General features: G+C 65.4%; 10 protein-coding genes across 10 annotated transcripts; 5 read left to right on the top strand and 5 right to left on the bottom strand.

The window, feature by feature from the left end:
- Positions 1-140: 140 nt before the first annotated feature.
- Positions 141-2,673, top strand: JCM10292_002239 (class I adenylate-forming enzyme family protein; the record flags this gene model as incomplete). Its single annotated transcript, XM_076647745.1, has 10 exons — positions 141-208; positions 280-379; positions 440-603; positions 678-1,176; positions 1,236-1,527; positions 1,593-1,640; positions 1,704-1,908; positions 1,978-2,041; positions 2,117-2,238; positions 2,319-2,673. The coding sequence occupies 10 exons, from the start codon at positions 141-143 to the stop codon at positions 2,671-2,673; spliced, it is 1,917 nt and encodes a 638-aa protein (XP_076506567.1).
- A 139-nt stretch (positions 2,674-2,812) lies between these two features.
- Positions 2,813-3,795, bottom strand: BET3 (TRAPP complex core subunit BET3; the record flags this gene model as incomplete). Its single annotated transcript, XM_076647744.1, has 5 exons — positions 2,813-2,932; positions 3,123-3,326; positions 3,392-3,491; positions 3,555-3,655; positions 3,718-3,795. The coding sequence occupies 5 exons, from the start codon at positions 3,793-3,795 to the stop codon at positions 2,813-2,815; spliced, it is 603 nt and encodes a 200-aa protein (XP_076506566.1).
- A 229-nt stretch (positions 3,796-4,024) lies between these two features.
- On the top strand, positions 4,025-6,448 carry JCM10292_002237 (uncharacterized protein; the record flags this gene model as incomplete). Its single annotated transcript, XM_076647743.1, has 12 exons — positions 4,025-4,082; positions 4,193-4,248; positions 4,311-4,574; positions 4,679-4,904; positions 4,989-5,005; positions 5,079-5,136; positions 5,199-5,509; positions 5,608-5,690; positions 5,773-5,983; positions 6,073-6,083; positions 6,168-6,228; positions 6,311-6,448. The coding sequence occupies 12 exons, from the start codon at positions 4,025-4,027 to the stop codon at positions 6,446-6,448; spliced, it is 1,494 nt and encodes a 497-aa protein (XP_076506565.1).
- Positions 6,449-7,332: 884 nt separating this feature from the next.
- On the top strand, positions 7,333-10,895 carry JCM10292_002236 (uncharacterized protein; the record flags this gene model as incomplete). The annotated part of the gene is made up of 4 exons (XM_076647742.1): positions 7,333-8,378; positions 8,463-8,685; positions 8,783-9,499; positions 9,567-10,895. The coding sequence occupies 4 exons, from the start codon at positions 7,333-7,335 to the stop codon at positions 10,893-10,895; spliced, it is 3,315 nt and encodes a 1,104-aa protein (XP_076506564.1).
- Positions 10,896-12,348: 1,453 nt separating this feature from the next.
- On the top strand, positions 12,349-16,059 carry JCM10292_002235 (uncharacterized protein; the record flags this gene model as incomplete). Its single annotated transcript, XM_076647741.1, has 6 exons — positions 12,349-13,460; positions 13,531-14,607; positions 14,671-14,942; positions 15,018-15,439; positions 15,502-15,798; positions 15,868-16,059. The coding sequence occupies 6 exons, from the start codon at positions 12,349-12,351 to the stop codon at positions 16,057-16,059; spliced, it is 3,372 nt and encodes a 1,123-aa protein (XP_076506563.1).
- Positions 16,060-16,371: 312 nt separating this feature from the next.
- On the bottom strand, positions 16,372-18,633 carry JCM10292_002234 (uncharacterized protein; the record flags this gene model as incomplete). The annotated part of the gene is made up of 4 exons (XM_076647740.1): positions 16,372-17,195; positions 17,251-18,203; positions 18,265-18,380; positions 18,526-18,633. The coding sequence occupies 4 exons, from the start codon at positions 18,631-18,633 to the stop codon at positions 16,372-16,374; spliced, it is 2,001 nt and encodes a 666-aa protein (XP_076506562.1).
- A 125-nt stretch (positions 18,634-18,758) lies between these two features.
- JCM10292_002233 (uncharacterized protein) lies at positions 18,759-20,423 on the bottom strand (the record flags this gene model as incomplete). The annotated part of the gene is made up of 8 exons (XM_076647739.1): positions 18,759-18,799; positions 18,867-19,044; positions 19,180-19,198; positions 19,269-19,275; positions 19,347-19,636; positions 19,694-20,154; positions 20,214-20,223; positions 20,284-20,423. The coding sequence occupies 8 exons, from the start codon at positions 20,421-20,423 to the stop codon at positions 18,759-18,761; spliced, it is 1,146 nt and encodes a 381-aa protein (XP_076506561.1).
- Positions 20,424-20,467: 44 nt separating this feature from the next.
- JCM10292_002232 (uncharacterized protein) lies at positions 20,468-20,980 on the bottom strand (the record flags this gene model as incomplete). The annotated part of the gene is made up of 2 exons (XM_076647738.1): positions 20,468-20,545; positions 20,621-20,980. The coding sequence occupies 2 exons, from the start codon at positions 20,978-20,980 to the stop codon at positions 20,468-20,470; spliced, it is 438 nt and encodes a 145-aa protein (XP_076506560.1).
- Positions 20,981-21,299: 319 nt separating this feature from the next.
- On the bottom strand, positions 21,300-22,345 carry JCM10292_002231 (uncharacterized protein; the record flags this gene model as incomplete). Its single annotated transcript, XM_076647737.1, has 7 exons — positions 21,300-21,356; positions 21,417-21,434; positions 21,514-21,611; positions 21,687-21,943; positions 22,003-22,092; positions 22,152-22,177; positions 22,244-22,345. The coding sequence occupies 7 exons, from the start codon at positions 22,343-22,345 to the stop codon at positions 21,300-21,302; spliced, it is 648 nt and encodes a 215-aa protein (XP_076506559.1).
- A 707-nt stretch (positions 22,346-23,052) lies between these two features.
- On the top strand, positions 23,053-24,899 carry JCM10292_002230 (slipin family protein; the record flags this gene model as incomplete). Its single annotated transcript, XM_076647736.1, has 10 exons — positions 23,053-23,162; positions 23,228-23,285; positions 23,385-23,425; positions 23,581-23,636; positions 23,719-23,800; positions 23,863-24,217; positions 24,330-24,425; positions 24,488-24,513; positions 24,594-24,696; positions 24,807-24,899. The coding sequence occupies 10 exons, from the start codon at positions 23,053-23,055 to the stop codon at positions 24,897-24,899; spliced, it is 1,020 nt and encodes a 339-aa protein (XP_076506558.1).
- Between the last annotated feature and the right edge of the window lie 378 nt (positions 24,900-25,277).

Here is a 25,277-nt window from a genome sequence, read left to right as displayed (position 1 = left end):
GCTCGGTGCAGCAGTTCGGCCCGTGCGCGGCGGTGTGGGGACGGCGAGGCGAGCGAGCGACCTCCGGGCTTCTCGACGACCCGGGCCCCTCGCCTGCTCCCCTCTTCCTCTCACGATCACTCGTGCGACCTGTGACCGCAATGTACAAGCCTCCAGCACCCCAGCGATCGGTTCAGGCCTGCGACCGCATCCTTGCAAGCCCCGCCTCGTGCGCACTTGCCCTCTCCTCCCCGCCTCGACGTACTCAACGTTGACAATCCCCTCTGCACCCTCTCGTAGACCTTTTGCGCTCGAGGACCGGCTCATTGGGTCGCGCAGGGTGAAAGTCTACCGCAACCTGCCCGATTCGATTCGCGACTACTGGCTCACCGCCGCACAGGTGCTTCCGCCTGCTCACTTGCGACAAAGAGCGACGGACCACTCACGCTTCTTTCGTTAGTCCTTCGGCCAGCGGAAGTATCTCGTCTACGAAGATGAGCGCTTGACGTACGCAGAAACGCATGAACGGGTGCTCCACCTCGCTTCGTTGCTGCACGCCCGCGGCGTCAAGAAGGGCGACCGCGTCGCGCTTGCCCTGCGCAACACGCCCGAATGGATCGTCGCGTGCGTCGCGTTGCTCGCGGTAGAGAACAAGACCGTGAACTGACGGTTTCTTGGCCTTTGACTCGGTGCGGCAGATGGTGGGCTTGCCACTTGCTCGGCGCCATCTCGGTCGCAGTCAACGCCTGGCTCTCGCCGGAGGCCTTCTTCCACTGCCTGTCCATCACCGAACCCGCTGCCATCCTTGTGGACGATGAGCGGCAGCAGGTCCTGCGCTCGCGCGTTGCCGACCTGCACAAGCTCGGCTGCCGCACCCTATTGGTCACGCGCACAAGCACTGCAGTCGCAGGCTTCGAGCCGCTCTCCGCCGCGCTTGCCGCGCACGCCCCCTCCGCTCTGCCCGACACTGCCATCGGGCCCGAAGACCTCGCCTGCATCTTCTTCACCTCGGGAACGACGTCGTTGCCTAAGGGTGTCTTTTCGACGCAGCGGCAGTGGATGTCGAACCGGTGGAACACGGCGACGGGCAAGGCGCGCATGCTTCTGCGCCGGGGCGAGGACCTACCCAAGCCGGACCCGAACGCGGAACCGCCGAGCGTTCTGCTGACGGTCCCGCTTTTCCACGTGATCGGCAATGTGCGTTCTATAGCTTCATTACAGCTACTGGGCGGAACTGACACCGCTCGCTCCCGCAGCAATCCTTCCTCGCCCTCATGACCGCGATGGGCGGGTCTCTCATTCTGATGCACAAGTTCACGCCCGCCCGTGCCGCCTCGCTGCTCCTCTCCGAAGGATGCACCATGACGGGTGGCGTGCCCAACATGGTCTCTGCCATGCTCGACGAGCTCGACCGCCGCCCGGGTGCGTGGGACAAGGTCCGCCTCGAGAGCCTGAGCTATGGCGGAGGGCCGCCGAGCTCGAGCCTGCCCGAGGAGGCGCGGCAGCGCGCACCGCGCGCGAGTGCGAGCCAGGGCTACGGCTTGACCGGTGCGTCGTTTCGTTTGTACCCTGCAAGGCGCGGAACTGACGGCGTTCCCCACTCGCGGCGACAGAGACCAACTCGGTGGCGACCACCTTTGCGGGCGAAGACTACCTTGCCCGTGAGTCACAGTGTGCCTGGCTTCGACAAGTGCAAGCTGACCGCTTGACACCGGCGCTCGCAGGCCCGACCTCCTGCGGTCTTGCCGCTCTCGCCGTCCGCATCAAGATCATCCCGCCGACTCACGACGGCCCGGCTTCTTCCGCACCGTCGCTCGCGCCGGGAGAGACGGGCGAGATTTGCATCCACGGCCCGAACGTCGCGCTCGGTTACTGGAGGGACGAGGAGGCCACACGCAAGGCGTTTGACGACGAAGGGTGGTTCAGGTCGTACGTGCTCTTTTTCCTCTGGTTCTACGTGTACGAGGCATCCGATTGATCATGCGTGCCGAGTTGCAGAGGCGACCTCGGCTACCTCGACGAAGAAGGCTTCCTCTACATTTCCGACCGCGCAAAAGACATCGTGCGTCCCGTCCCCCTCCTCCTCAGCTCTTCTCTCAGGAGTACTGACTCAACAAGCATCACTGATCACCACCAGATCATCCGCTCGGGCGAGAACATCTCGTCGGTCGCGGTCGAGGACGCGCTGCTGCAGCACCCGGCCGTGCGCGAGTGCGCCGTCGTGCCCGTCCCGTGCCCGCAGCACGGCGAGCAAGTCGCGTGCGTCCCCCTTCCTCCCCCCTCTGCCGTCCTATCTGGTCCCGTACTGACGGGTAAAAGGGACCCCGCAACGCACGCAGCGCGCTCGTCGTCCTCCACCCTCCGTCGCACCCCTCGCGCCGCCGCCCCTCAAACGTGTCCGAAGCCGCCCTCGCCGCGCACTGCGCAACCCTCCTCCCGCGTCACGCGGTGCCCGCGCTCGTGCACTTTCCGTCGCGCGAGTCGGGCGCGCTCGAGGGAGAGGAAGAGGGCGGGGGGTTGATCAAGAACGCGACGGGAAAGGTGCTCAAGAAGGAGCTTAAGGCGGTTGCAAGGGCAGAGTGGGAGCGGAGGGGAGGGGCGGGGAAGGCGAGGACTGTGCCGGAGGGACACGAGGGGGACAAGGAGCCGAGCGGGACGGAGTGGAACGGCCTGCGGATCAGGGCAAAGCTGTAGCGTGGCGCAAGAGCCTCCCGGTTTTCTGGTACAGAAGTTTTTGTCGTTCTCCTTCGTACGGAATCGAGTCTGTGCAGTATGAGCTGATGTTACAACAAGGTTCGGGGCGTCACGAGTCCCCGAGACACGACAGGATGATCTAGTCGTCGCCCGCCGGCATCTCCTCCTCGAGGTACCGCACGAGCGTGACGCGCAGCTCGGTCTTGTCGTCGCCACGAAGCGCATCGGACACGATCTTGGCTTCGACGCTCGTTTGCACCTGCGAAGTGAGGGCGCAGGCGCGGAAGCACGGTCAGCGGTCATACAGCAGATAGTGGACGGATGCTTTGTTCAAGACAACGATCTGCGTCCCTGTCGCAATCTGCCAGGTGCAAGCCGGTGCGCGAGGTCGCGCGTGATCGCGCAAGCAGAAGCTGCGGAAGACGGCGAGAGGGAGAAGAAACACTCACCATCTCCATGGCGCCCCTGACGACGCCCTCGAGCACCTTTGCATAGACGAGGCCGCCCTCGACGGCCTCCTCGGGCAGCTCGACAAAGTCGGTCAGCGGGTTCTCGTCGAACACGAGCGAGAAGGCCGGTTGCGGCTGGGCGGGCGGGGCGGGCGCGTGCTGGATCAGGGTCGGGGTGATGGAGAGGAGCGCTCGAAAGGCGACCTGCGCGATTCGAAGAAGAGCGTCAGTGCGAAGAGACAGAGGGACAGGGAGCGAGAGCAGCGCACTTTCGACATGACCTCGCCTACTTCGCTAAAGTCCTTGCAGCGGCCTAGCCCTGTCCGTGCGAGAAAGTCTTCGACGAGGCGCACGCCGATGTTGTAGCCCCTGTTGCGGGAGACGGCTCATCAGCTGTGCTGAGAGGAGGGAGGGGCGGAGCGCGGAGCGCACATGCGGTCGAGCTGCTTGTTGACCTCGGCATAGTCTTCGTAGTCCTTGATGAGCTGGACGACGAGTGCGCCGTACGTGAGGGTGAAGAGCTCTGCGTTGATCTGCACGGCGAAGGGGGTGAGTGTGCGCGAGGTGTGTCCTGAGCGGAAGTGCGCATCCCCACCTTGTCCGACTTTTTGTAGAGGTCGTCTCCGAGCTGCTTGTAGCGCGCCTGCGCCTGTGCCGAGGGCTGGAACGCCATGTCGGGGAGGCAAGTGGGGGAGAGACGCGGCGGCGCACGCGACAGAGGGCGCGCGGCGGGGCGAGGCTAGCGTGTGCGTGTGCAGAGCGTGTCTCACTCTGTCCCGACTGCGACTGAACGCGTCTGAGCGAGCAGCGGGGAAGCGTAGCGGGCCAATCTGCGCACCTTCGCTCGTCTCGTCGACTCGAATTGCTTGCGTTCGCTCTTGCAGAGCCACAGACGCGCCAGGATGAGCAATCCCGTCAACGCAGTCATCGACTCGCTCGCCAGCCAGCTCCCAGACCTCCGTGCGCCCTCGCTCCTCCCCCTCGTCCCCGCTCAGGACCCGATCCGCTCTCTCCCGCTCAGCGCGGCAGCTGACAGGCGCTCGACGACACTGACGCTGTTCACACTACAGCACAACCCTTCTCGAGCCTCGACTCGCTCGCAAAGGCCGAAGAGGAAGACTCCAAGGTCCGCCTCTTGTTCCGCTCGCTCCTCGTCTCGCTCGCTTTCCTCACCACGCCCACCCGCAGCGCATCCGTCCTTCCCGCGTCGGCTGGTGGCGCGACGCCCTCCGTATCCGCGGCTCGATCATCGGCCGCTCGTGGCAGTCGGTCGCCTTCTTCACCCTCTGGGCCGCCGCCGTCGCCGTCCTCGACCTCGTCTACGGCCGCAGCCTCAGCCTCACCAACAACGTCACCCCCATGATGAGCGTCGTTGTCGGCTTGCTCCTCGTCTTTCGCAACACGAGCGCGTACGGGCGGTGGGACGAGGGGCGCAAGGTGTTCAACAAGATGGTGCGTTCTCGGCTCGTTGTCGAAGCTGTCCCCCTTGCCTGTTGTAGCCGGGAGGGTCGTGCTTCCTCTGCAGACTCCTCACACGGCGTTCGCTATGCATGCAGATGACGACGGTGCGCTGCCTGTCTCGCACCGTCTGGATCAACGTGGGCGCTCCCACGCCATCGAAAGGCCGCCTCGCGTCGGACGGCACGCTCAAGCCCGACAGCACCGACGGCGGAATGTCACGCAAGGACTACGAGGACAAGGTCAAGGCGCTCAGGCTCATGTGCGCGTTCGTCACGGCGACCAAGCACCATCTGAGGGGCGAGTACGGCACCGACTGGCCAGGTGCGGCTTCCCGAGCGCTAGCATCCGTTCTGTACTGCTGACGCGTCGCAATGCTCCGGTGTGATCCGGCTCGGAGTCGCACAGATCTCCAACCTTTGCTCGTGCGTTTCTTTCTGTGCGGGCCTTCTCAATGGCAGCTGATTCCGTACACGTCCATTCCTTCCCGCCGCTCAGCCGCCCAAGTTCAACCAAGTCACTCGCACCGCCGGCTTCGGCTGGGGCGCCGCCGAAGGTCCGTCTGCATACGCTACCCCGCCCCGCTTGTTCGCCTTCCTCACCTCAGGCACTCAACAGCGGACCATGCTCCCAAGTCCACCTCTTCCACGCCGACTGCCCGACCCGCGCGCTCGCGCTCCCTCTCGCCCTCCGCCCCGCCGCAGCCGCAGTCCCCGCGCACCCGCGGCGCCGAGAGCCTCGGGACCGAGATCCGCCGCCTGTCCTCGCGCGGGTCGCACGCGTCGCTCCTTGCGAGCGCAGAGGACGGAACGCTCCGCCCGCCGGAGAGTCGGGGTGACGCTGGTGGGAGAGGCGGAGGGGGAGAGAATGGGGAGAGGAGGCCGCTGCTGGGCAAGAGGCGGTCGACGGGGATGAGCACTGAAAGCATGGTGCGTCTGGCGCTGATTTCATCTCTTCGCACAAAAGGGGTCCGAGAAGGGAAGTGCGCCAGACGATCTGACGGGCTGTGAGACGAGCGCGGACGCAGGTCATCCTCAACGACTACATGGCACGCCCGTCGTTGCCGCTTCCGCTCATCATCGCGCATCAGCTCGGGCTGTACTTTGCCTCGTGCGTCCGCTACTTCCAGCCAGCGACTAAACCTGTCATCACAGACTGGCTGACTCGTGGCGATGGTTCGGCAACTGCACAGCTGCAAGCGCCGCAACCTGCTCGAGTCGGTCGGCCCGGCGGGCTACAACGCGCTCGTCGCGTCGCTCAACGCGCTCGTCGAAGGGTTCACGACGTGCGAGCGTCTCGCGGGCGTCGGGATCCCGACCGTGTACGGGATCCACCTCAAGCAGTGCACGAGCCTGTTCCTGTGGACGCTCCCGCTCGTGCTCGTCGAGCTCATGGGCTTTTCGGTGCGCTGACTGCGACGGAGTCGCTGTCTGTCTGTCTTTCTTGACCTGTGCTGCAAGACTGACTCGAGATCGACGGTGTGGTCGCACAGATGATCCCCTTGTGCGCACCATCCTGCTCCTTGGCGCTCTTCTCATCGTGACGAAACAGTAACGCTCCTTCTGACGGCTCTGCGCCCGCTCACAGCGTCACAGTCGTCGCCTTTACACTCGTCGGCATCGAAGCGATCGCCTCGGAGCTCGAGCAGGTGCGCCCTCCTCTCTCCGCTCTCTTCCGCGCACGCCTCTCCTGATACATGCCGCTCTCCTCTCCCTTGCACGCACCCGCAGCCGTTCGGCGTCGACGACTCGGACCTCCCGCTAGACCTTTTCTGCGCCGAGCTGCGCAACGAGGTCGAGCATACGATTGCCGTGCTCGGAACGGCGGCGGGTTCGGGGCTGGGCCCCGACGGCGAGTGGGAGCTGTAGATTCGGTATGCACAAGTGCATTGCAGGTGGATATGCTGTGTTCCTCGGACTCTGTACGAGCGACAGGAGACGGGGTCGCCGGGTGATCGGATCTGCACGACGCAGAGAGGAGAGCGAGGAGGGCGGCCCCGGGTTGTCCGGACGTGGTGATTTTCCCTCGACTTGCTCAGGTGGTCCTGCACTGCTAGGATGCGCGCACTTGGCCTCTGACGGGCGGTGTGCGGGTGAGACCCGCGTGCGGGTCTCGAAGGGGGACTCATCGCGATTCCGCGTACACTCACCTCGCTGCCTCGTCTCGCGCTCGTCCTGCCGCTGTGTGCCGCGGGCTGAGCCGTGCAGCTTGCCACTAGGGACCACGTGCGCGCACTCGCTCCTCCCGCCCGCCGCGTCGTCGCCGTCGCGCTCATCTCGGAGCCCTCCCCCGGAATCGCGGGTCGCTCGCCTGCTCGTCCTCGCCGCGCCTGCAGCGCACCGAGTGGCCGAGCCAGCCTTTCCGACGACCCACACCACGCTGCGCGCAGCCCCGCCCGGCCCGAGCCAGCGAGCGAGCGTTGCCGGTGCACCTCGCCGTCCGCCCCCGCTTCCGCTCGCCAGCCCGCGTGCGACGCGTCTCTGCGGTGCACGCACGGCCAGACAGCGTCCAGTCGAGTGTAGGAGCATAGCCCACCCGCGAGCTGCACCCGCCCGGCGTCCGCTGCACGTCTCCGACTCGCCCTCGTCCCGCGTCCCCGCGTCGCCTTATCCACCGCGTCCACCGCGCCAGCAGGGCCTGCACCGCGCGCATTCGCAGCCTAGACCGCACCTCGCACCGTCCCAGAGACACCGCCCGCTCGCCTGACTCCCGAGACCCTCCTCCGGCTTGACCCTCTCCTCCTCGACCGGCCATGGCACCCGACGCGTCTCCCCTCCCGAGGACCGGCACCTCGCCTGCATCTCCCAACTCTGCCGCCCCCGGCGCGCCCTCGGCGGACCTCTCGCCGACGCAAAAGCCCGCAGCAGCCCTCTCCGGTTCCTCCGACGCCGCCTCGCCCGACGAGGGCGAAGACGATGTCGCGACCCCACTCGACCGCACGCTGGCGCGCCCCGTCCCGCCTGCACGCTCCATCTCGTACAGTGCGCGCGAAGGCAGCACGGGCTCGACGCCCGCCGACGTCTGGGGCAGCGCCGACTCGACCTCGCCGTCGTCGCGCTTCTCCGGCCCGGGCGGATTCGTCAACCAGCCCAACGGCTCTGGCAGCTCGGGAGATGGCCAGCGCACGACCCGCGCCGCGTCGGACGGCGCCATCCTCGGGTCGTTCTCGACCTCGCCTACGTACAGCGGCGAGGCCAACTCGCGCCTGAGCAGCCGCCTCTCGTCGCTCGGCAGCAGCAGCAACGACGACACGTCCCCCTCGGGCGCTGCCGGAGCAGGCGGTGACGAGCAGGCCTTCTTCCGCGAGCACCAGCGCCGCAGCCTCGAGCACTCTGCGAGCCAGCGCCTGTCGACGACGAGCTCGTCGGCTGCGAGCAAGAGCGCCTTTTCGCCCCCGCTCGCGAGTGCGCGCCTCACCAACGGCGGCGCGGGCGCGGCGACGAGCCCCTTCATCGCTCCGCAGCAACAGCAGTCGAGCCTCCTCTCGTCGGCGGCGTCGGCTTCGTCCGGCACGAGCCCCGCGCTCGGCGGTACGGCCGCGCTCCTCTCGCCCACGTCTACCTCTCCTCCTTCGCTTTCGAACCTCCCTCCGCCCCCCGCAGCGCCGTCGAGCGGGCCGGGCACGCCCTCCGTCGGCGGCGGCGGAGGCAACCAGGACGGCGGCCCGCCCGGCAGCAAGGGCGCGACGCTTCACCTCGGCGACCTCGACGTGTGGATGGACGAGGCGTACGTCCGGGAGTGCTGCGCGCTCATGGGCTGGGACAACGTTGTCAACATCAAGATGAGCCGCGGGGCGAGGTGCGTCACTCGCTTGTCCACTTCTACCTCCCCCGCCTCTGTCGAGAGCGTGAGACTGAATGAGCAGAGCTTGTGTGCACGCAGCCCCTCGTCCGGCTACTGCTTCCTCACCTTCCCGAGCACGGTCGACGCCGCGCGCGCGCTCGCGCGCTTCAACGCCGCGCCGCCGACGCTCATGCCGCGCTCGGGCCGCACGTTCAAGCTCAACTGGGGCACGGGGCTCCCCGGGCTCCAGCCGAGGTGGGACGGCGAGTGGAGCGTGTTTGTCGGCGATTTGGCGCGCGAAGTCGGCGAGGCGGACCTGATGGTGAGCGCCCTTCCGCTCTATCCGTCTGAACCCTCGACCTGTGTCGGCGGTGAGGCTCTGTTTAGGCCGAGGTGTGCTCATCCAATGACTTGTGCAGGCCCTCTTCACTCCCCTCTTCCCGTCGACCAAGTCGGCCAAGGTCATGTGCGACCCCTCGACGGGCCTCTCGCGCGGCTATGGCTTTGTGCGCTTCGCCGAAGAGTCGGACATGCAGCGCGCGCTGCGCCTCGGCACGTCGTCGCACTCTGGCCTGCTCCTCCACGGTCGCACGATTCGCATTAGCGAGGCGAGCGGGCCGAGCGCTGTCGAGGGCCTGCCGCACCTCCGTGAGCGCACGCGCACGCGCAGTGGCGACGGGCAGTTTGCTGCGCCGGGACAGCAGCAGCAACAGCAGCAGGATTATTTCCCGCCGTTCCCGCCTGCGGGCGCCGAGGGAGCCTACGCCGCGACCGAGTCGCACGTCCCGTTCGCCTCGCCGTCGATCGCCTCGCCCGGCGGCGCCGCTGCGTACGGCAACGGCTCGAACAACGGCAGCGCCGCAGCCGCCGCGTTCCCTTCGCCTCTGTCGCCCTATGGCGGCGCGCCGCCCGCGCTTGGCCATGCCGTGTCGCCCTCTCTCGCGCGCGGCGGCCCGCTCAGCCCGCGCGAGAACAGCGCAGGCAGCTCGTCGGGCGGCGGCGCGGGTGCCGGTCAGAGCCAGGGTCGCCAGGCGATTGGGATCCCGCAGGGCGCAGTGCCGCAGGGCGGAGACCCGAACAACACGACGGTGTTCGTCGGAGGGTTGCCCGCTTGCATCAGCGAGGAGACGCTCAAGGTGCGCTGTCCTCCCAAGCCATCCTGCAATGAGCTTCACTGACAAGACTCAACCTCCGGCCTTGCAGAGCTTCTTCCACCACTTTGGCGAGATCACGTACTGCAAGATCCCTCCCGGCAAGGGCTGCGGCTTTGTGCAGTTCGTGCGGCGTCAGGACGCCGAGCTCGCCATCGCTAAGATGAACGACTTCCCGATCCACGGCAAGTCGCGCATCCGCCTCTCGTGGGGCCGCTCGCAGGGCGACAAGCAGGTCGAGCACGTGCGCAAGCTCGCGAGCGCGCTTGGCGTGCCCTTTGACGCGGTGTGGCGCATGGTCCAAGGCCAGGACAACTCGACCATCAAGCAGATCGCGAGCGCCGTCGGGAACGGCGGGCCGGGCTCATCGTCCGCCACGGGGCAGCAGCAGCAGTCTCAGCAGCAGCAGCAGCAGTCGGCCGCGAGTCGCATGGACCTCCGCGCCGTTGCCAATGCTGCCGGGCTCAGCGAGTCCGAGGTCCTCGACCTCGTCAAGAACGGCAACGGCGCCCTCCCGCAGGCCGGCGCGAACGGTATCGCCCCGACGAGCAGCAACAGCAACTCGACGGCTGGTTCCGACTTCTTCGCACGTGGCTCTTCCGGCGCGACTTCGCTCGACTCGGCGACTTCGCCGTCGTCGTCGGCTTCGGGTGCGGGCGACGCGCAGCGTGGCTCAAACGGCGGCAATGGCGCGCCGCACTACTCGCGCGTCTCGCCGTCGTCCTTCTCGGCGGCGTTCGGGCCGGCGGTGTCGGGTCCGCCGGGCATGCTCCCGCTCTCGCCGCCGCCGACGGCTGGTCCGAACGGCACGGCCTCGTTCGCGCACCACCAGTCGCAGCCGCACTTTGTCTCGCCGAGCGGCAACATCCCGCCTCCGCTGCACTCGCCGTCGCCTTACACGGCCATCCGTCCCGAGTCCTACCTCGTTCAGCCGCCGGCGTCGTCGCCCTACGAGCGCGTCGACTTTGCCGACGGGGGCCGCCCCTCGCCGAATGGCTTCGGCGGCGGCGCCGGCGGAGAGCGCTACCAGTCGCAGGCGGCGTTTGGCTTCAAGTGGCACGATCACGCGCACGCGCACCCGCACGCGCCGCACCAGCCGCCGCCCCCGCCGCACATGTACGACGGCGGGTACACGTCGATGCCGCCCCCGGTTGGGATTGACGAGTCGTTCGCCAACCTGTCGCTCGGCGCGCCGCCGCGCAGCCTCCCGCCGCCCGCGCGTGGCGGCCAGCACGCGTTCCAGCCGACCGCGCCCGACTTTTTCCCCGGCGCGCTTGCGAGCCCCACGACCCAGGGCCAGGTCGCGCCGGGCCTGGTGGGGCACGGCGCTGATGGCGCGGGTGAGGCGAGCTGGAGCTGGGGAGGTGTGAGCGCTGCTTGAGGTGCAGCGCTCTTATGAAGGAGATCTCGACGACGACGGCCACGGCGGCGGAGGCGGAGGACGCACGATTCGACCAACGCAAACTCTCATCGCACACATCGCCCTTTTTTTGCTCGCGCACACTTGCAGGCTCGCACGCTCGCATTCGTTCAGCATCCGCAACATACGGCCTGCGTATGTGCGCCGCAAAGGGGGCTCGTTCAGCATGGTCGTTTCGTCTCTTTCGTCACCATCTCCTTGTCGTCGTCGCCGCCAGATCTCCTTCAGAAGGAGGAGGTGGAGGGTTTGAACGGTTCTTCCTCGGTTTCTTCTCTTCTTTCTCCGGTCTCACGGTTCAGTGTCTTTCTCCCGGTTCAACCCCTCGTCTCCTCTGTGCTTTGCTTCCACTCGCGTTCTCTAGATTCCTCGCCGCTCCCCGCGTCGTCCTTCATACCCCCGTTCTCTCCCTGCACTCGCTTTCGCATCACCCATCCCCCAACCTCCCATCCGTCGTCTCGTTGCCTGCCTTATCATGCGGTTCTCATCCTGGCTTAGTAGATCCAAAACACACACCACACACACACACACATCCCGCCCCCTCTCGCCGCGTTATTGCTCGCCTGCTCGCCCTCGTTCCATTCGTCTCGTCTCGTCTCGTTCTCGTTCTCGCGTCTCGTGTCTTCTTCGTTTCCGCTCCCGTGTGAATACCAGGTTCTCTCCGTCGCGTCATTGACGAGAGCCAGAGTGGCTCCTGAGTCGCCTACTCGTCGTTAGGAGCCTGCGTGCGAGAGACACGGACGAGCCAACGGGGAAGGTGTGCCGCCCGCGCGGAAGGGCCGGCCGCGGTCGAGACGCCAACGAAGTGCGCCGTGAACGGGCGGCGCCGCCTTTCTTGCGGCTGCTGGCGCTGCTCGACTGCAGATTGAGAGCTGCACGCCCCTGCCTGACCAGGTGCGCACTTGCCGGGCGCCGCCGGCCAGCACAGCGCGAGACTCCGGAACTCCTCGTCGGCCCCGGATTTGATTCCGCTCGCCCCGGCTGTCACTCGCCTGCACCGCGCTCTGCAGCACCGCGCGCGCTACAAGTGCAGCTGCGAGGCGCTGCACCCGCTGCCTGTGCGCTCGGGCCCGCTGCACGCCGCCGTCCGCGCCGCGTCGCTCAACTGCGCCAGGCCGCCGTCGTCGACCTTGGCGGCCCGTCTCGCTCGTCCCGCACGCAGCAAAGAGCGTGCAGAGCGGGCACACAGGCAGTCGATCACGCAGCCTGAGCCGCTGAGTCGCTCGCCCTGACGCTGCGGGCTCGGCGCACGCTCATCTCGCCTCGTCGTCGCCGTCCGTCCGCGACCTGACGCCGTCGCTCTCTCGCGACATCCCGCCGGGTCCAGCGCCTGCGCTGCCGCTCTAAGTTGCAGAAATCGCCCTCGACCGCTCACTGCCCAGGCAAAGCGCTCCAGCTTCGACGCGGTCGAGCCGGCATGTTCTCGACCAGCGGCGCGAGCGGACCTATGCCGCTCGCAACAGCTGCGAGCGGGGCAGGCCAGCATTCGGCGCATCTGCAGCAGCACCAGCAGCAGCGGGGACCGCCGCAGCAGCTTGTGCAGCAGCAGCAACCACACCGGGCAACGTACGGCGCCCCCACTTCGTCTTCTGCGTACGACCATCAGGCGCAGCAGCAGCAGCAGCATCAGCCGCGCGCGCCCGCGCAGGGGTCTCCTCCGCATCATGTGCATCACGCGGGCGGAGGAGGAAATGGGCCGCCGCCCGGAGCCTACGCAGGGCACGCGCAGAGCAATTCGCCGCATCTGCAGGCGCGAGTACTGCCGCCGTCGATGCAGCCGCATGGGTCGCCGCTGCAGCACCATCAACAGCCGCAGCAGATACAGTACGTGCAGCAGCGCCAGGGACCCCCTCCGCCTCATCAGCAGCAGCAACAGCAGCACTATGTAACCTACCCTGCGGCGGGTCCTTCCGCGACACCGCAATACGCCTCAAGCGCCTACTCTGCGCCTGGACCTGCACCGTCACCTCGACTTCCCATGCAGCGGGTGCCCTCACATCCTTTCCCGCCTCAAGGGCAACCGCCTTACCACCCGACACCTTCTCCCGCCCCTCCGCCTTCTCAGCACCAATATCCAAGCCCGACCCGGTCCGCGCACCATTTTTCCCCTCAAGCCCACTCTGCTAGCCCGCATGCCCCTCCTAGCCGCTCTGCCGCCCTCTCGCAGCTCCCGCCGTCCCACCAGCAGCTGCATCCGCCGCCATCGCGCGGCGTGCAGCACTCGCCGTCGTCGACCGTCCCACCCGGGGCGCAGGCGTCTTCGGCGGCGCTTCAAGCGCAAGCTCAAGGCCAAGCACAGGCGCAGGCGCAGCTTCAGGCACAGGCGCAGCAGATGCGAACGAGGGCAGAAGGGCCGGGACCGCCGCGCGAGGGCGAGCTTCCGATGCCGCCGCAGGGGGCGAGGCTGCCGCCGCCGCACCTCAGGGTTAGGGTGCCGGTAGAGGATTCGAGGCGGTTCGCACAGGACATCGGGAGCTCGCCTGAGGAGGCGGGCGCGACGGGCGAGGGCGAGCAGAGGGCGCAGCTTCAGTGCGTCACCAGTTTCGCGTCCCAGAGGCTTGCGCGCGGCCCAGACGCCTGACTACTGTTTGCCTTGCAGCGTGTACCTCCTCGACTACCTGCAGAAAGCAGGCTTTCACTCGACCGCTGCGGTTCTCCTTTCCGAAGCGCCCGAGATCCCGACGACATCGTCGCGGACCTATCCCGCATCCACGTCTGTTCCGCCTTCCGCGACATCCGCCTCCTTCCCCGGCTCGGCGCGCAACTCGCTTTTCTTCACGTCGCCTTCCTCCTTCTCTCCCCTTCCGCTGGGCCCCGCACCTCTGCCACAGCAGCAGCAGCAGCAGCCGCACCAACTGCAGCATCCCTCTCCTCAGCGCAAAGATGCCGCCGCACTTTCGCCCATCTCCCCCCTTTCTTCCTCGGGTGACGCGCACATCGGGAACGGCGGTAACTCGGCGGGCGGTGGGAAGACTCACCTCGACACGGTCGCCAGTACGGCGAGCACGGCAAGCACGACAAGCCACTACGGCTTCGACGCGCTCGGCTTGCGTGTCCAGGACGACGAGTGCGCAAGCCCGGCCAAGAGCCCCATGAAGCGCAACAGCGCCGGCAGCGGCGGCTCGTCACGCAAGCCTCCCGCTGCGCGGACACCCGCTGCCCAGGTGCAGATCGACGCGCCGCAAGGGTTCCTCTTCGAGTGGTGGTCCGTCTTCTGGGACGTGTATCGCGCGAAAGCGGCATCGGCTTCGCGTCCGGGCGCGGCGGCCGCTATTGGCGCGGCGAGGAGCTTTGTCCAGTCGAGCTCGGCTGCGGTCGAGGTTGCGCTGCAGCGGCAGGCGGCGCTCGTAGCGCAGGGGAGGGCTTCCATTGCCGGCCCGCCTGGCGTGCCGATGGGCAGGCAGCCGCCGCCTCCTCAGCAGCAGCAGGTCCAGGAGGCTGTGCGTATGCGCGGCCCGCTCGACCATCAGCACCAGCACCAGCAAAGCGCGCCCGGACCGTCCTCGGCGCGTCCGCCGATCCCGCTCCGGACGACGGCGCTCGACGTTGCTGGGAACGGGTTCGGCTCGGGCCTGGTCTCGCCCTCGAAAGGTCCGATCCCACCTGGGCCCGCATCACCTGTAGTGCAGCAGTCGCGAGCACCGAGCCGGATGATCACGCGACGAGGCGCAGTTCCGTGAGTGCCGCCTGTTCACCAATCGGTCTCCTGCAGCACTCCTGACGTGCACCGCGCTCGCAGACCTGAAGCTCTCCCCGACGAAGCCCTCCCTGCCGCATCCGGCCCGCTTTCCCGCCGCCCCTCTTCCGCCCAGGCTCGCTCGGCGCATGCACACGCCCTCGCCCTGCAGAAGCAGCAAGCGCAGCAGGCCGAGATCGACTTTCGCATGGCTCAGGCTAAGGTGCACGCGAAGCAGATTACCGAGCGGCAGCAAAGCCAGGGCGCGAGTCCGGCCGGGCACGTCGGAGCGCAGATGTCGAGCGGACCAGCCGCGAGTCCAGGAAATCTTGGGGGTGCGTCCGATTTGCGCTGTCAGTAGAAGTGCGCGAGGTGCTATGCTGACTCACGTGCTCCGGCCTCAATCGCAGCTACACCTCCGATACAGGCCTTCTCGCCAAACGCGCTCGACTACAACCCGGAGCGCTTGCATCAAGCTTCGGAAGCGCGCAACCAATACCGCGCGCGCCTCGTCGCCAACCAGCAGACGCAGCTAGAGAACGCCAAGCGCGCCCTGTCGGACAAGAAGGGCTCTGCCCCGGCCCGGCGCGCGTCGGCATCGGCTGCGTCGGCCGCGCTCGATGGCCCTGCGGGCGACGGAGACGCAAGCAACATGCCTCCGCCGGCTTCGGCGAGTCGACGGGGCGTCATGTCGCAGAACAGCACGCCTCAGAGCAAGGACCTCGTGCTACCGCCTCTGCCCGGCGCAACGGGCGAGGCCGCGATGACACCTGGGGCTGGGAAGCGGAAGCGGTCGTTGCAGTCGGTGGCAGAGCTGCGCGATCCGAAAAAGGTACGTTCCGTAGGCGAGCGATACTGTTCCCCGACGTGTGCTGACCTGTACTCTATTCTCAGCGTGCTACGGAGGATGCCGAGCAGCCCAAGTCAGGCGCTTCAGCACCTAGGCTCGATCTTGAGGCTACCACGTCGAGCGCGGCGCCGGCAGTGACGCTCAAATCCGAACCTGCGCCAGGCGACACAACTTCCGGCGCACCTACCGCGGGCGATCTCGACTTCGATGCGAGCGACGCCTTTGACTTCGGCGCTCTTGACCAATCGGGCAGCGCGCTCGGCTTTGATCCGACGTCGCTGGAGTCTGATCCTACCGCGCAACACTCGAACGGGCCGGATGAGCACTTCTCGCTCGAACAGGTGCGTTGCGTTGCTTTCGCAATTCGCATCTCGCAGCCGGTGCTTCAGCTGACGCCTCTTACTCGGCAGATTGACGCACTCCTCTTGTCCACTTCGGCGAATGCCGCCGCTAGCACTTCTTACACGGGCGAGGACACTGTCGCACAGAACGGCGGCGGCGACACGGCCGCGTTCAACTACGACGACTTCATGAACTCGTTCGGCAACGATGGCGCGACGTCGTACGATCCCACAGTGCGAGCATTCGACCTTGCCGTTTAGTCGACTGGTCGCGCTGCTACAGACCCTGTGAATCTTTATTTGCATTTCCTCCTCTGGCTATTTTCCCTGCTGTGGGATGCCTACGTCTTTGTATGTGTCTTTCCTTCGCATTATCATCTCCGTACTCGTCCATTCGTATCTCTTGTTCGTATCCCTTGCCTACCTCTCCTCGCAGTATCTCTTTCGCCCTCTTATTCTTTCCGTCTATGCGTTCCGCTATCTCGGCACGCCTGCAAAGGCCCTCTCCCTGTCCTGTCCTTCGGCGTGCGAAGAAGAGTAACGCGAGCCAATTCTATCGCTGTTGCCCGACGCCTACACGTACACCTGCCTCAGCCGCCCACCCGACTGTTTCGCCGCGTCCAGGAGCCACACAACCTCGTCCTGCCTCAGGCGTTTGCGCGGCCCAGCGACCTCCGCAGCAGCTGCTTCGCGCCGCTCCTCTGCATCGCGCGCTCCTTCCCGCGATGTGGTGGACAATGAAGGGCGCGAGAAGACGCTGAAGCGCCGCTTGAGCCAGCCGGTCTTGCGCTGCGACAGTGCAGTTCCCAGCGATGTTGCCGGACGCGCCTCTGGGGAAGAGAAGGGGGCATCGCATGGGAGGGGTACGGCTCCGATCGGCGGCGAAGGGAGGCCGTCGCGCGCAAAGGCCGACTTGGTTGCGAGCTCGAGCCGGAGGTCGGGAGTCCGACTATTGGACGGGAAAAGAGCCGATGCGACCCGCACCGAGGCAGGGAGAGCGAGGCTGTCGTGGTGGAAAGGGGAGAAGAGCGGGCCGACGAGCGGGAGGAGATTGAGGGTCCCGCCGACGAGGCGCCGGATCAGCGCAGCCAGCTGCGCCGACAAGGGGGTCGAGGCGTTTACGGCGTGAACGGAGAGCGCCACGGCTGGCAGCTCGTCTGACAGGCCCGACGTGCCGAAGATGCTGACTTCCTCGAGGTCCTGTGCGGCGACGAGACACTGGAGGAGCGCGAGGGATGGAAGGGCGGTCGAAAGAACGCTTCTGCTGAGGTAGGGAGCGAGGTGCGCGGGGGGTGCGAGGTGAGGCGGCAGAGCTGAAGGGAGAAAGGCGTCCTCGTCGAGCGAGGGCGATGAAGGCAAACCCAGGCCCGTGGGAAAGGAGAAAAGAAGGCCGGAGACTGTGAAGAACAATCAACACACGGCGAAATGGGGAGTAAGACAGCAGCAACGCACCGTTGTAGACTGCGTCTCCCAAGCGCGTCCCATCAAGCGTGAGCCTCGCCAAGCCTTTCCCTCCGATCTCTTCTCGCCCGAGCATCGCCAGCTCCCACAAGGTGCTGAGGGGCAGGCCAGCACCCCTCCCGAGCACGCTGAGCTGCCGCAGCGCGCGACAGCCGGCGCCGAGATCCGGTCGCGCGTCCGAGTCAACAAAGACGGGCACGGCGCGGATCGAAGGGCACTCGACAATGCGCAAGCGAGTTATCGAGGTGAAGTGCGAGAGTTGTGCCATAGTCACGTCGCAATGCAGGAGGGAGAGGGCGCGGAGAGAGGCATGATGCGGCGAGGAGAAGAGGGAAAAGGTGGCGGCGGGAAGACGGGGCAGTGAAGCGAGGTGGAGCGAGGTGAGGCGGGACGAGAGCGCGAGCGGCGCTTCTCGTAGGAGCTCGATCGGCGGACCTCGCAGGCGCGGTGTTGCAGCCGGCGCTGATTGCGAGATCAGGGTATCGAGGCGCGCTTCGCGAAGCTCGGGGCAGAACTCTTCGGCGAGGAGGACGACGCGGGCATCGAGACCGCAGCCATCGAGGACGAGATGACGTAGACATTCGCCGAGAGTCTCGAGAAAGACGTCGACGGTCGACAACTTGAGCGGCGTATTGCGAATTGCCAGCGACTCGAGCCGCCGCAGCGGGCGCGGTTTGTCCGCGAGCCCGCCACCTCGCGCCTGCACTCGCTCGGCAAGCTCGCGCAGTGCCTGTGCGACCTGCCCTTCTGGCTCGTGATCGAGCAGGCGACGGCGACGTGTGCGCTGGTCCTGCCCGACGATGGACAGGCTCCGGAGCGCTGTCAGCCCTTCGAGCGCGACGACGATCGACGCCGCGTCGAGAAGCGTAGTGCTCGCTGCGAGGTGGAGCGAGACAAGGTTGGGCGTGAGAGTCGGAAGAACGCGGAGTAGTGGGAGCGAGCAGCTGTGCGAGGCGAAGACCGGGTGAGCGCGACCTCAGCAGGCAGAGGTGCAAGGGGACGTACCGGGTGACTGTGAAGCCTCTGACGCGCTCGGCGAAGTTTCGCGCGCTCAGAGTGCGCCGTTCGAACGCTGCGACGCTCGCCGCCGTTTCGAGGCAGACGTCTTCGAGCAGCCGCCTCTGCGCCACCGCGGACCACAGGCGCGACACCAGGCAGGCCGACAGAAGTGTGCGTGTCGGTAGCTGTCGGTACAATGCGAAGAGCCTTCCGTGAGCGCTTGAGTCGCGAGCCGCGAGCACGCGAGCCCGAAGGCGATGCGCTCACCTCGGCGAAGACGGCCCCGAGCAGCACAGGATCGCGCACGAGCGCATGAGTAGCGTTCAGGACCCTCTGCGGGTTCTCAGCAGCAAGTTTCGCGGCGTATCGGTCCATTGCGGCGGGACGCAAGGAAGACGAGGACGATAACGAGCGAACCCCGCGGGACAACGGAAATGCATGTACTGACTGACATCCAATGGAAAGGGATACAAGGGTGTCTACAGACCTCTATTACAGATCTAGTACACCGCCAAAAGCTTGGGCTGGCGAAGGAAGCGAGCTGGAAAGAGGCGAAACTCGGGTCAGGCAAACTGGCGCTTGTAGAGAGCTGACCTGAGGAAGCGCACCTGGAAGAATGAGCAATGCTCCGCCCAACATCATCGCGCCAGCGTAGTAGCCGACGTTGCTGTACTTGCCCGACGACGACAGGACAACGCCAGAGACGGTGGCGCCCGCGAGCTGTCCGGGCGACTGTGACGCAACGACGTAGCCGGTGATGGTCGCCAGACCGCGCAGACCGAAGAGCTGTGTGCGAGATAAGCGCAGGATGAGCAAAAGTTGCTTTCCAACAGGCGGAGTGAGTAGCCGTGAATCGATTCGGGCCGTATGCCGTCCGTGAGTCTCACCAAGAGACTTCGCACGAGGAAAAGAAGCACGTACGTTTGCAGCCACGCCGGGCCTGCGAGTGAGTAGGAAAACTGGTAAGCAAGAAGGAACACAGAGGTTGCGAGGAGTCCACTTCAACGTACATGAGCACTGCGCGAGGAAGGGTCGGCATCTCAGCTTGCGTTCGCTCAAATACTCTGAGCAATGGGTCAGGTACGTACGGAAGAACCACCCTCCGAACAAGCCATACAGCGCCGCGAACGCCATCAGGCCCCCATAGCTCGTCACATGGCTCCACATCGCAAGCTGCAGCACGCCGCCCGCGAGGAAGGTGAAGAACATGGCGTTGGCCGGGCCGACCCAGTCGGCAATCGAGCCTGCGGCGATGCGCCCTATGCCGATACCGAGGTTTTGAACGATGAGCGGAAGCGCAGTTGTTAGGGCGTTGGGGTCGCGCGAGGGGTCCATGGCTGCCGTGTAGTCCGTCAAGTAGTAACTCGGAGTGAGGAAGCTGCGTGAGGTATCACTTGAGTTCGTAAGCTCGAAGGAGGAAACGGAACTCGCGCACCCCCAGACGGCGATTGAAACGCTCGCCATCAGGCTGTAGAACGCAGGGTCCTTCCAGATACCAGGCGGTAAGCCCGTCTTGGTGTCGTAGCGAGCGGGGACGGCGCGTGCAGGAGGCTTGCGAGTCTTGAGGAGGAACCACGCGCAAACGTAGGCGGCGGCGCTGATACCAGCGTACACGAGGAGCGTGTTGCGATACCCGAGAGTCGGGAGGATACCGCGAATGATGAGAGACGCGATGGCGCCGCCAAAGCCGGTACCGGAGACGGTGATTCCCGTTGCGAGACCTCGTCGCCGCGAGAACCATTGCGACGGGATCGTCATGAAGAGTGGGAGGGAAATGCCGTGCGCGACGCCGAGGAGGATGCCTTGCAGGACGAATAGTGCTGGTAAAGAGTCCACTGCAACAGCGGAGCAAACGAGGAGGATGACGGAGAGGACGGAACCGATGGCAATCATGCGCTGAGGAAGAGAGGAAGTCAGTCGAGCGGAATCGGCAGTAGAATCCGAGGACTGCACACCTTGAAGCCGCTGCACGAGAAGGCAAGCAATCAGTACGAGTGCAACCGCCAAACAGAAGAGCGGACTGACAAGAGCTCGCCTAGCCGCCCTGTCAGAAACGGGCTTGCGTTCAAGCCAAAGTTTTGAAGTCCGACGATGAGGTTAATTGTCGCAAGGTCGGTACTGGGATGGTGTCGTTGCAAATCTGACACGAGCGCGCCCCAGCACATGCCGTAACCTGGACAGAGGAGAGTGAGCAAACGGATGGCCGCACTCAGACCGCCGCAGTCAGCCTCGATGCGGTCGACAGTGTAAAGGTACCTTGTACGTTGCACGAGTACAACCAGCAGCCCTGTCGAGCGAGAGAAGCGAGCGTGAGCAATAGTCGCCGTAACTCCTCATCCAGACAACCGGGGCGACAACGCACAAAGATGACGCTCCACGCCTTCCACCCGCCGTCCGGGAAGGTCCACTCTTCCGCGATCTCCTGCCCCTTGCCCTCGACAAAGACGGCGTCCTGCGTCCCGCCCGCTCCGCCTCCACCTCCCGTCTCTCCCTGCCGTTCGCTCTTCTGCGCCGTCAGACCCGCCTCTATACCGCGCGGCTGCGGCCCAGAAACGTCCTCGTCGCGATCCTGTAGCTCCTGCTCGCGGCCCCGGCGCCCGACGAGCGACTCGGTCGGGAAGATGTCGTTGCTCGTGATGATCCGCGCGAGCCCGCCTCCCTGGTAGCCGGTCAGACGTCGATCAGGCGGCGCACAATTAACCACGGGTGTAGACGAGCTCATTGTGGCTGGCTTGGCCAGACGACGAGAAGTGGCAAAGTCGCAACCGCCCCTTTCGACTCTTTATGCAGCGTGCCGGCGAACGTGCCGGCCGGGATGGGCCCGGGATCTCGCCAAAGGGTCGCGAGGTGGACGAACCAAATCGTCGCTTCTCTCGCAACGCAACTCGCACACAGCGCAAGAGAGGACAGTCGAGCCCGTTGCATAAAAACGCCGAGTCCCACCGCAGCGCCCGCCCTCCAGCCAGCTACAGCTCCTCCTCCATTCACGAAACCGATCGGAGCGATTCCAACTGACGAGGACGGACAGGCTTGCCCGTCGCTTAGGCGAGGGGAGCAGCCTCGGCCGCGACAGCGTTGAGCGGGCAGTCGCGAGCGATCTGTGCGTACAAGAAGGGGTCAGACGTGAAGTAGAGGGGCGAGGTGGATCCGAGACTTACGTGACCCTCCTGCTGGCACTGTCGAGCGAGAAAGCGCGAGGAGAAGCAAAAGGGCGTGAGTAATCGTTCCTGCTGTTTGCCGAGATGTAGGGCCTACCTTGTAGCACAGCTTGGGGCCGCGAGGAGCCGCAAAGTTGGCCGCAGTCGGGCAGTTGCGGGCGAGGTGACCGAAGCCACCGCAGCCGTAGCAGCGGCCTGTGAAAACGCACGTCCCAGCGATCAGCAAGTCGATCCGGAAGAGCAAAGTCGTCCAGCGCAAAGTCGACGTACCGCCACGAGCACCCATGAAGCCGCCGCGGGCGCCCATAAAGCCGCCACGGGGCGCGAAGCCGCCGATGCGCGCGCCGAGGGGCGCAGCGCGCGGGATCACCGGAACGACAGCGACGGGGGCGACGGTACCGTCGACGCCCGCCGCGACAGCGGCACCGTCAGCCGGGACGGCGGCCGCGGGCGCGTTCGGGCACGAGCGCGCGATGTGACCGAACTGCTGGCAGTTGTAGCACTTCGGGCCGGCGGCGTTGAAGGCGCTGGAAGGAAGCCAGGATCAGTATGGAGTCTGGACAGGGTCAGTGAGATGGTCTCGCACCCGACACGGATGCTCGGGCACTCGGCAGCGAGGTGACCCATGCCACCGCACGAGTAGCACTGCTTGTTGTCCGTCACCTTGGGGCTCGGGCTGCAAAGAGTGCGCGGGTAAGCACGTGGGGAGACTGGGAAGGAGCAGCAGATGCGCACCAAGCGTTTGACTCGTGACCCGGCTCCTACAGAAGCAGAAAGAACGTCGTCAGTACTTTGTATCACATGTAGGAGACACGCTGTGGACGTACCGAGCAGTTGAAGCACAACCTCTCGGTCGAGCTGCAAGCCGCGGCGATGTGGCCAGGCTTGCCGCACACGAAGCAACCACGACGACTCATCGGGAACGCCATCTGCGAGTCGAGCGAACAGCATGGGCGAAGCAGAGCAGCCAGGTGCGCGGGTGACGCCCGAAGAGGTCGAGAGGAGATACCGAAGGAGATGAGGGCGGAGGAAAAGCGAAGGTGGCAGCAGGCGGAGTGCGGCGCGGGCGGGCGATGCGCAGATGCGACAGAGAGCGGCAGACAGGGCAAGGCAGGCGCACAGAGTCAGCGGCGAGCACGACGACGCGATCGAGCAGAAACTTGGAGGAGCGAAGCGGGGCGGTGGCGCACCTTCGACTGGGGTGGATCTGACTGCTGCTGCTGCTGACTGCTGCTGCTGACTGCTGCTCTGACCTTCTCCTCCGGACTCGGACGACAAGGGAAACGGGGCGGACGCGGTTGGTGGCAGCTATAGGAGTTTGTATTCCCGCCTAGCGCGCGAGCAGTTCAAGCTTACCTCGCCTCCCCTCAATCTGGGGCCCTTCGGATGCAAATTGGGCTGAGCGCGCCGAGCACCGCCACGCTGCCTCCGCCGACAAGTGGTCCCACTTCCCAGCATCGCTGCTTGTCCGCCCGTTGTCCCCTCCCCCGCTGCTTGTCACTTTGCCTGAACGGACGGCAACCCTTCCTTCCACCGCTCGCAACACCGTACAGCTTGCAAGAGCAGCCACACTCGCCCCACATTGTCCTCCCCACCTGCACCCGCTCACGCGCATCCTTCAACGCTCTTGCCCACAATGTCGACCTCGGGTTATCACGCTCCTGAACCCGTCAAGGGTGCTCCTCTCGGCGGCGACGAGGCTACGACGATCGGCAGCAATGGCCCACGCCACAACAACCCTCAACAGTGCGCTTTGCCTTTCGCGAAAGCCCAGGATCGGTCAACTGACTTGGGCTTGTTCGCTCTCGCAGGGGCATCATCCAGGTTCAGCCGCTCCGCAAGGATGACATGCAGCCCTCGTATGCGCAGGTGCGTTCACTTGAACGGACGGGACGGGGCAGCGGCCTTTATTGTTGGTCTCGCGTCGATTCTCGGAGCCCACGAGCTCACCGGTCCGCTGTTTCGCAGACTATGCCGGCCGACAACCTCGAGTACGGGTGCTACGGAAGGTGCGCTAGTGGTCTTTCAAAATCAGGACAACGTCGCAATGCTGTCTCGCTTCCCATCGCTGACTTCCTGTCCGATTATCCACCTTTCATTTCCGTCAATGCGACCGCTCCTCATGCTGCCTGCGCCCTTTATATTGCGTCCTTGACATCGTCAGCATGATCAACTGCCTCGGCTCGTGCTGCGGCACCCTCGGCTCCATCCCCTGCTGCTGTGCGCTTTGCCTTCCGCCTTCCTCTAGTTTTCCGCCGCCTCCTGGCTCCGAACCGTACTGAAGGCGTTCACATGTCCACAGTCTGTTTCCCGAACCCGTACAAGTCGGTCGGACAGGGCAGCGTCGGTCTCATCGAGCGCTTCGGCCAGTTCGTCAAGTCGGTGTACGGGCCTTCCCTTTCCGTCTTCCATCCAGAGCGGCGTACTCACCCCCTCCATCGTGCAGTGACCCGGGTCTCGTCAAGGTCAACCCCTTCTCGGAAAAGCTCTCGATCGTCGACGTCAAGATCCAGGTCATCGAGCTCCCGGCGCAGCAGGTCCTCTCGAAGGACAACCTCCAGTGCTCGATCTCGTCCGTCATCGTCTGGACCGTCACGAACCCGTACCGCTCCAAGTTTGCCATCGCCGACGTACGCAAGGCGCTCGTCGAGCGCGCGCAGACGACCCTCCGCGACGTCGCGGGCTCGCGCAACCTCCAGTCGCTCCTGACCGAGCGCGAGGCGGTCGCGGCCGAGATCGAGCAGATCGTCGAGTCGGTCTCGGAGCGCTGGGGCGTCAAGGTCGAGAGCATCCTCATCAAGGTGCGTTCCGCCGAGGCTGGCTGTCGAGGTCTCTCCTCCTGCGGCCCGCTGGCTCCGGCATCGGTCAGGCTGTGTGTGATTTACTGACTCTCATTGTACAAACTCCACGCAGGACATCGAGATCCCGCCCGACATCCAGAACTCGCTTTCGTCGGCCGCCCAGCAGCGCCGTCTCGGTGAGGCCAAGGTCATCCAGGCGCAGGCCGAGGTGCGTCGCGACCGATCAATAGCTGTCTTCTTGCCAGTTCTGACGCACGGGTCGAAACGCAGGTCGACAGTGCTCGCCTCATGCGCGAGTAAGCTCTCCGGCCCTTTCTCTTCCGCTTGTCTTGCGCTCGACGACCTTACTGACCTCTCTCCTTTCTCGCTTGTGCAGAGCGGCTGACATCCTCAGTTCGCCGGCTGCCATTCAAATACGTCAGCTCGAGGCGCTGCAGTCGATGGCGCGCAACTCGGGCTCGAAGGTCATCTTTGTCCCGGTACGCCCGTTTCCTCCCCGCTTCTCTTGCCTTTCTCCGTCTTTTCAGTCACACTCGACGCTGACAAGCACCGCCACCTTCATTTGAACGTGCACCGACGGACTTTGCAGATGAACCTAATGGGTGGCTCGACCAGCGGGTCCGACAGCGGCCTCATCAACAACACGGCCATGGTGCAGGCGCTCAACAACACCGGTTACTAGGCGGGTAATCCGTCCACCAGTCATGCCCCAATTGCTGTCGCCATCAATTCCGCCCGCTGCTGTATATGCGCCCTCCTCCCGCCACAACTCGCTTGATCCGCACTCGCCCTTCCACTCTCAAAGCTCGCGACAGTCGCCCTGAACTCTAATGCAGCTGTAACTTTCCTAGTCAATCAAGTGCCGTAAATATTCTAATTGTGCCGTTCAAGCATCCGCAAAAACTGAGCGAGCGGGATCTTCGCGTCAAAGGCTCGCCATCGGCTGACATCAGCAAGCAGTCCCCCGAGTCAGGACCCGGTGGACATCCGAGACGCTTTCTGGAGGCTTGTCGGGCAACAGAGAGCGCAAAAAACACACGTTGTGACCGGTCTTCGCATT

Source organism: Rhodotorula paludigena, assembly GCF_050403205.1.
Source record: "Rhodotorula paludigena JCM10292 DNA, Rt_paludigena_JCM10292v1_ctg11, whole genome shotgun sequence".
Lineage (NCBI taxonomy): Eukaryota > Fungi > Basidiomycota > Microbotryomycetes > Sporidiobolales > Sporidiobolaceae > Rhodotorula > Rhodotorula paludigena.
The sequence above is the reverse complement of the archived record's forward strand: the minus strand, read 5'-3'. Positions and strand labels throughout refer to the sequence as shown.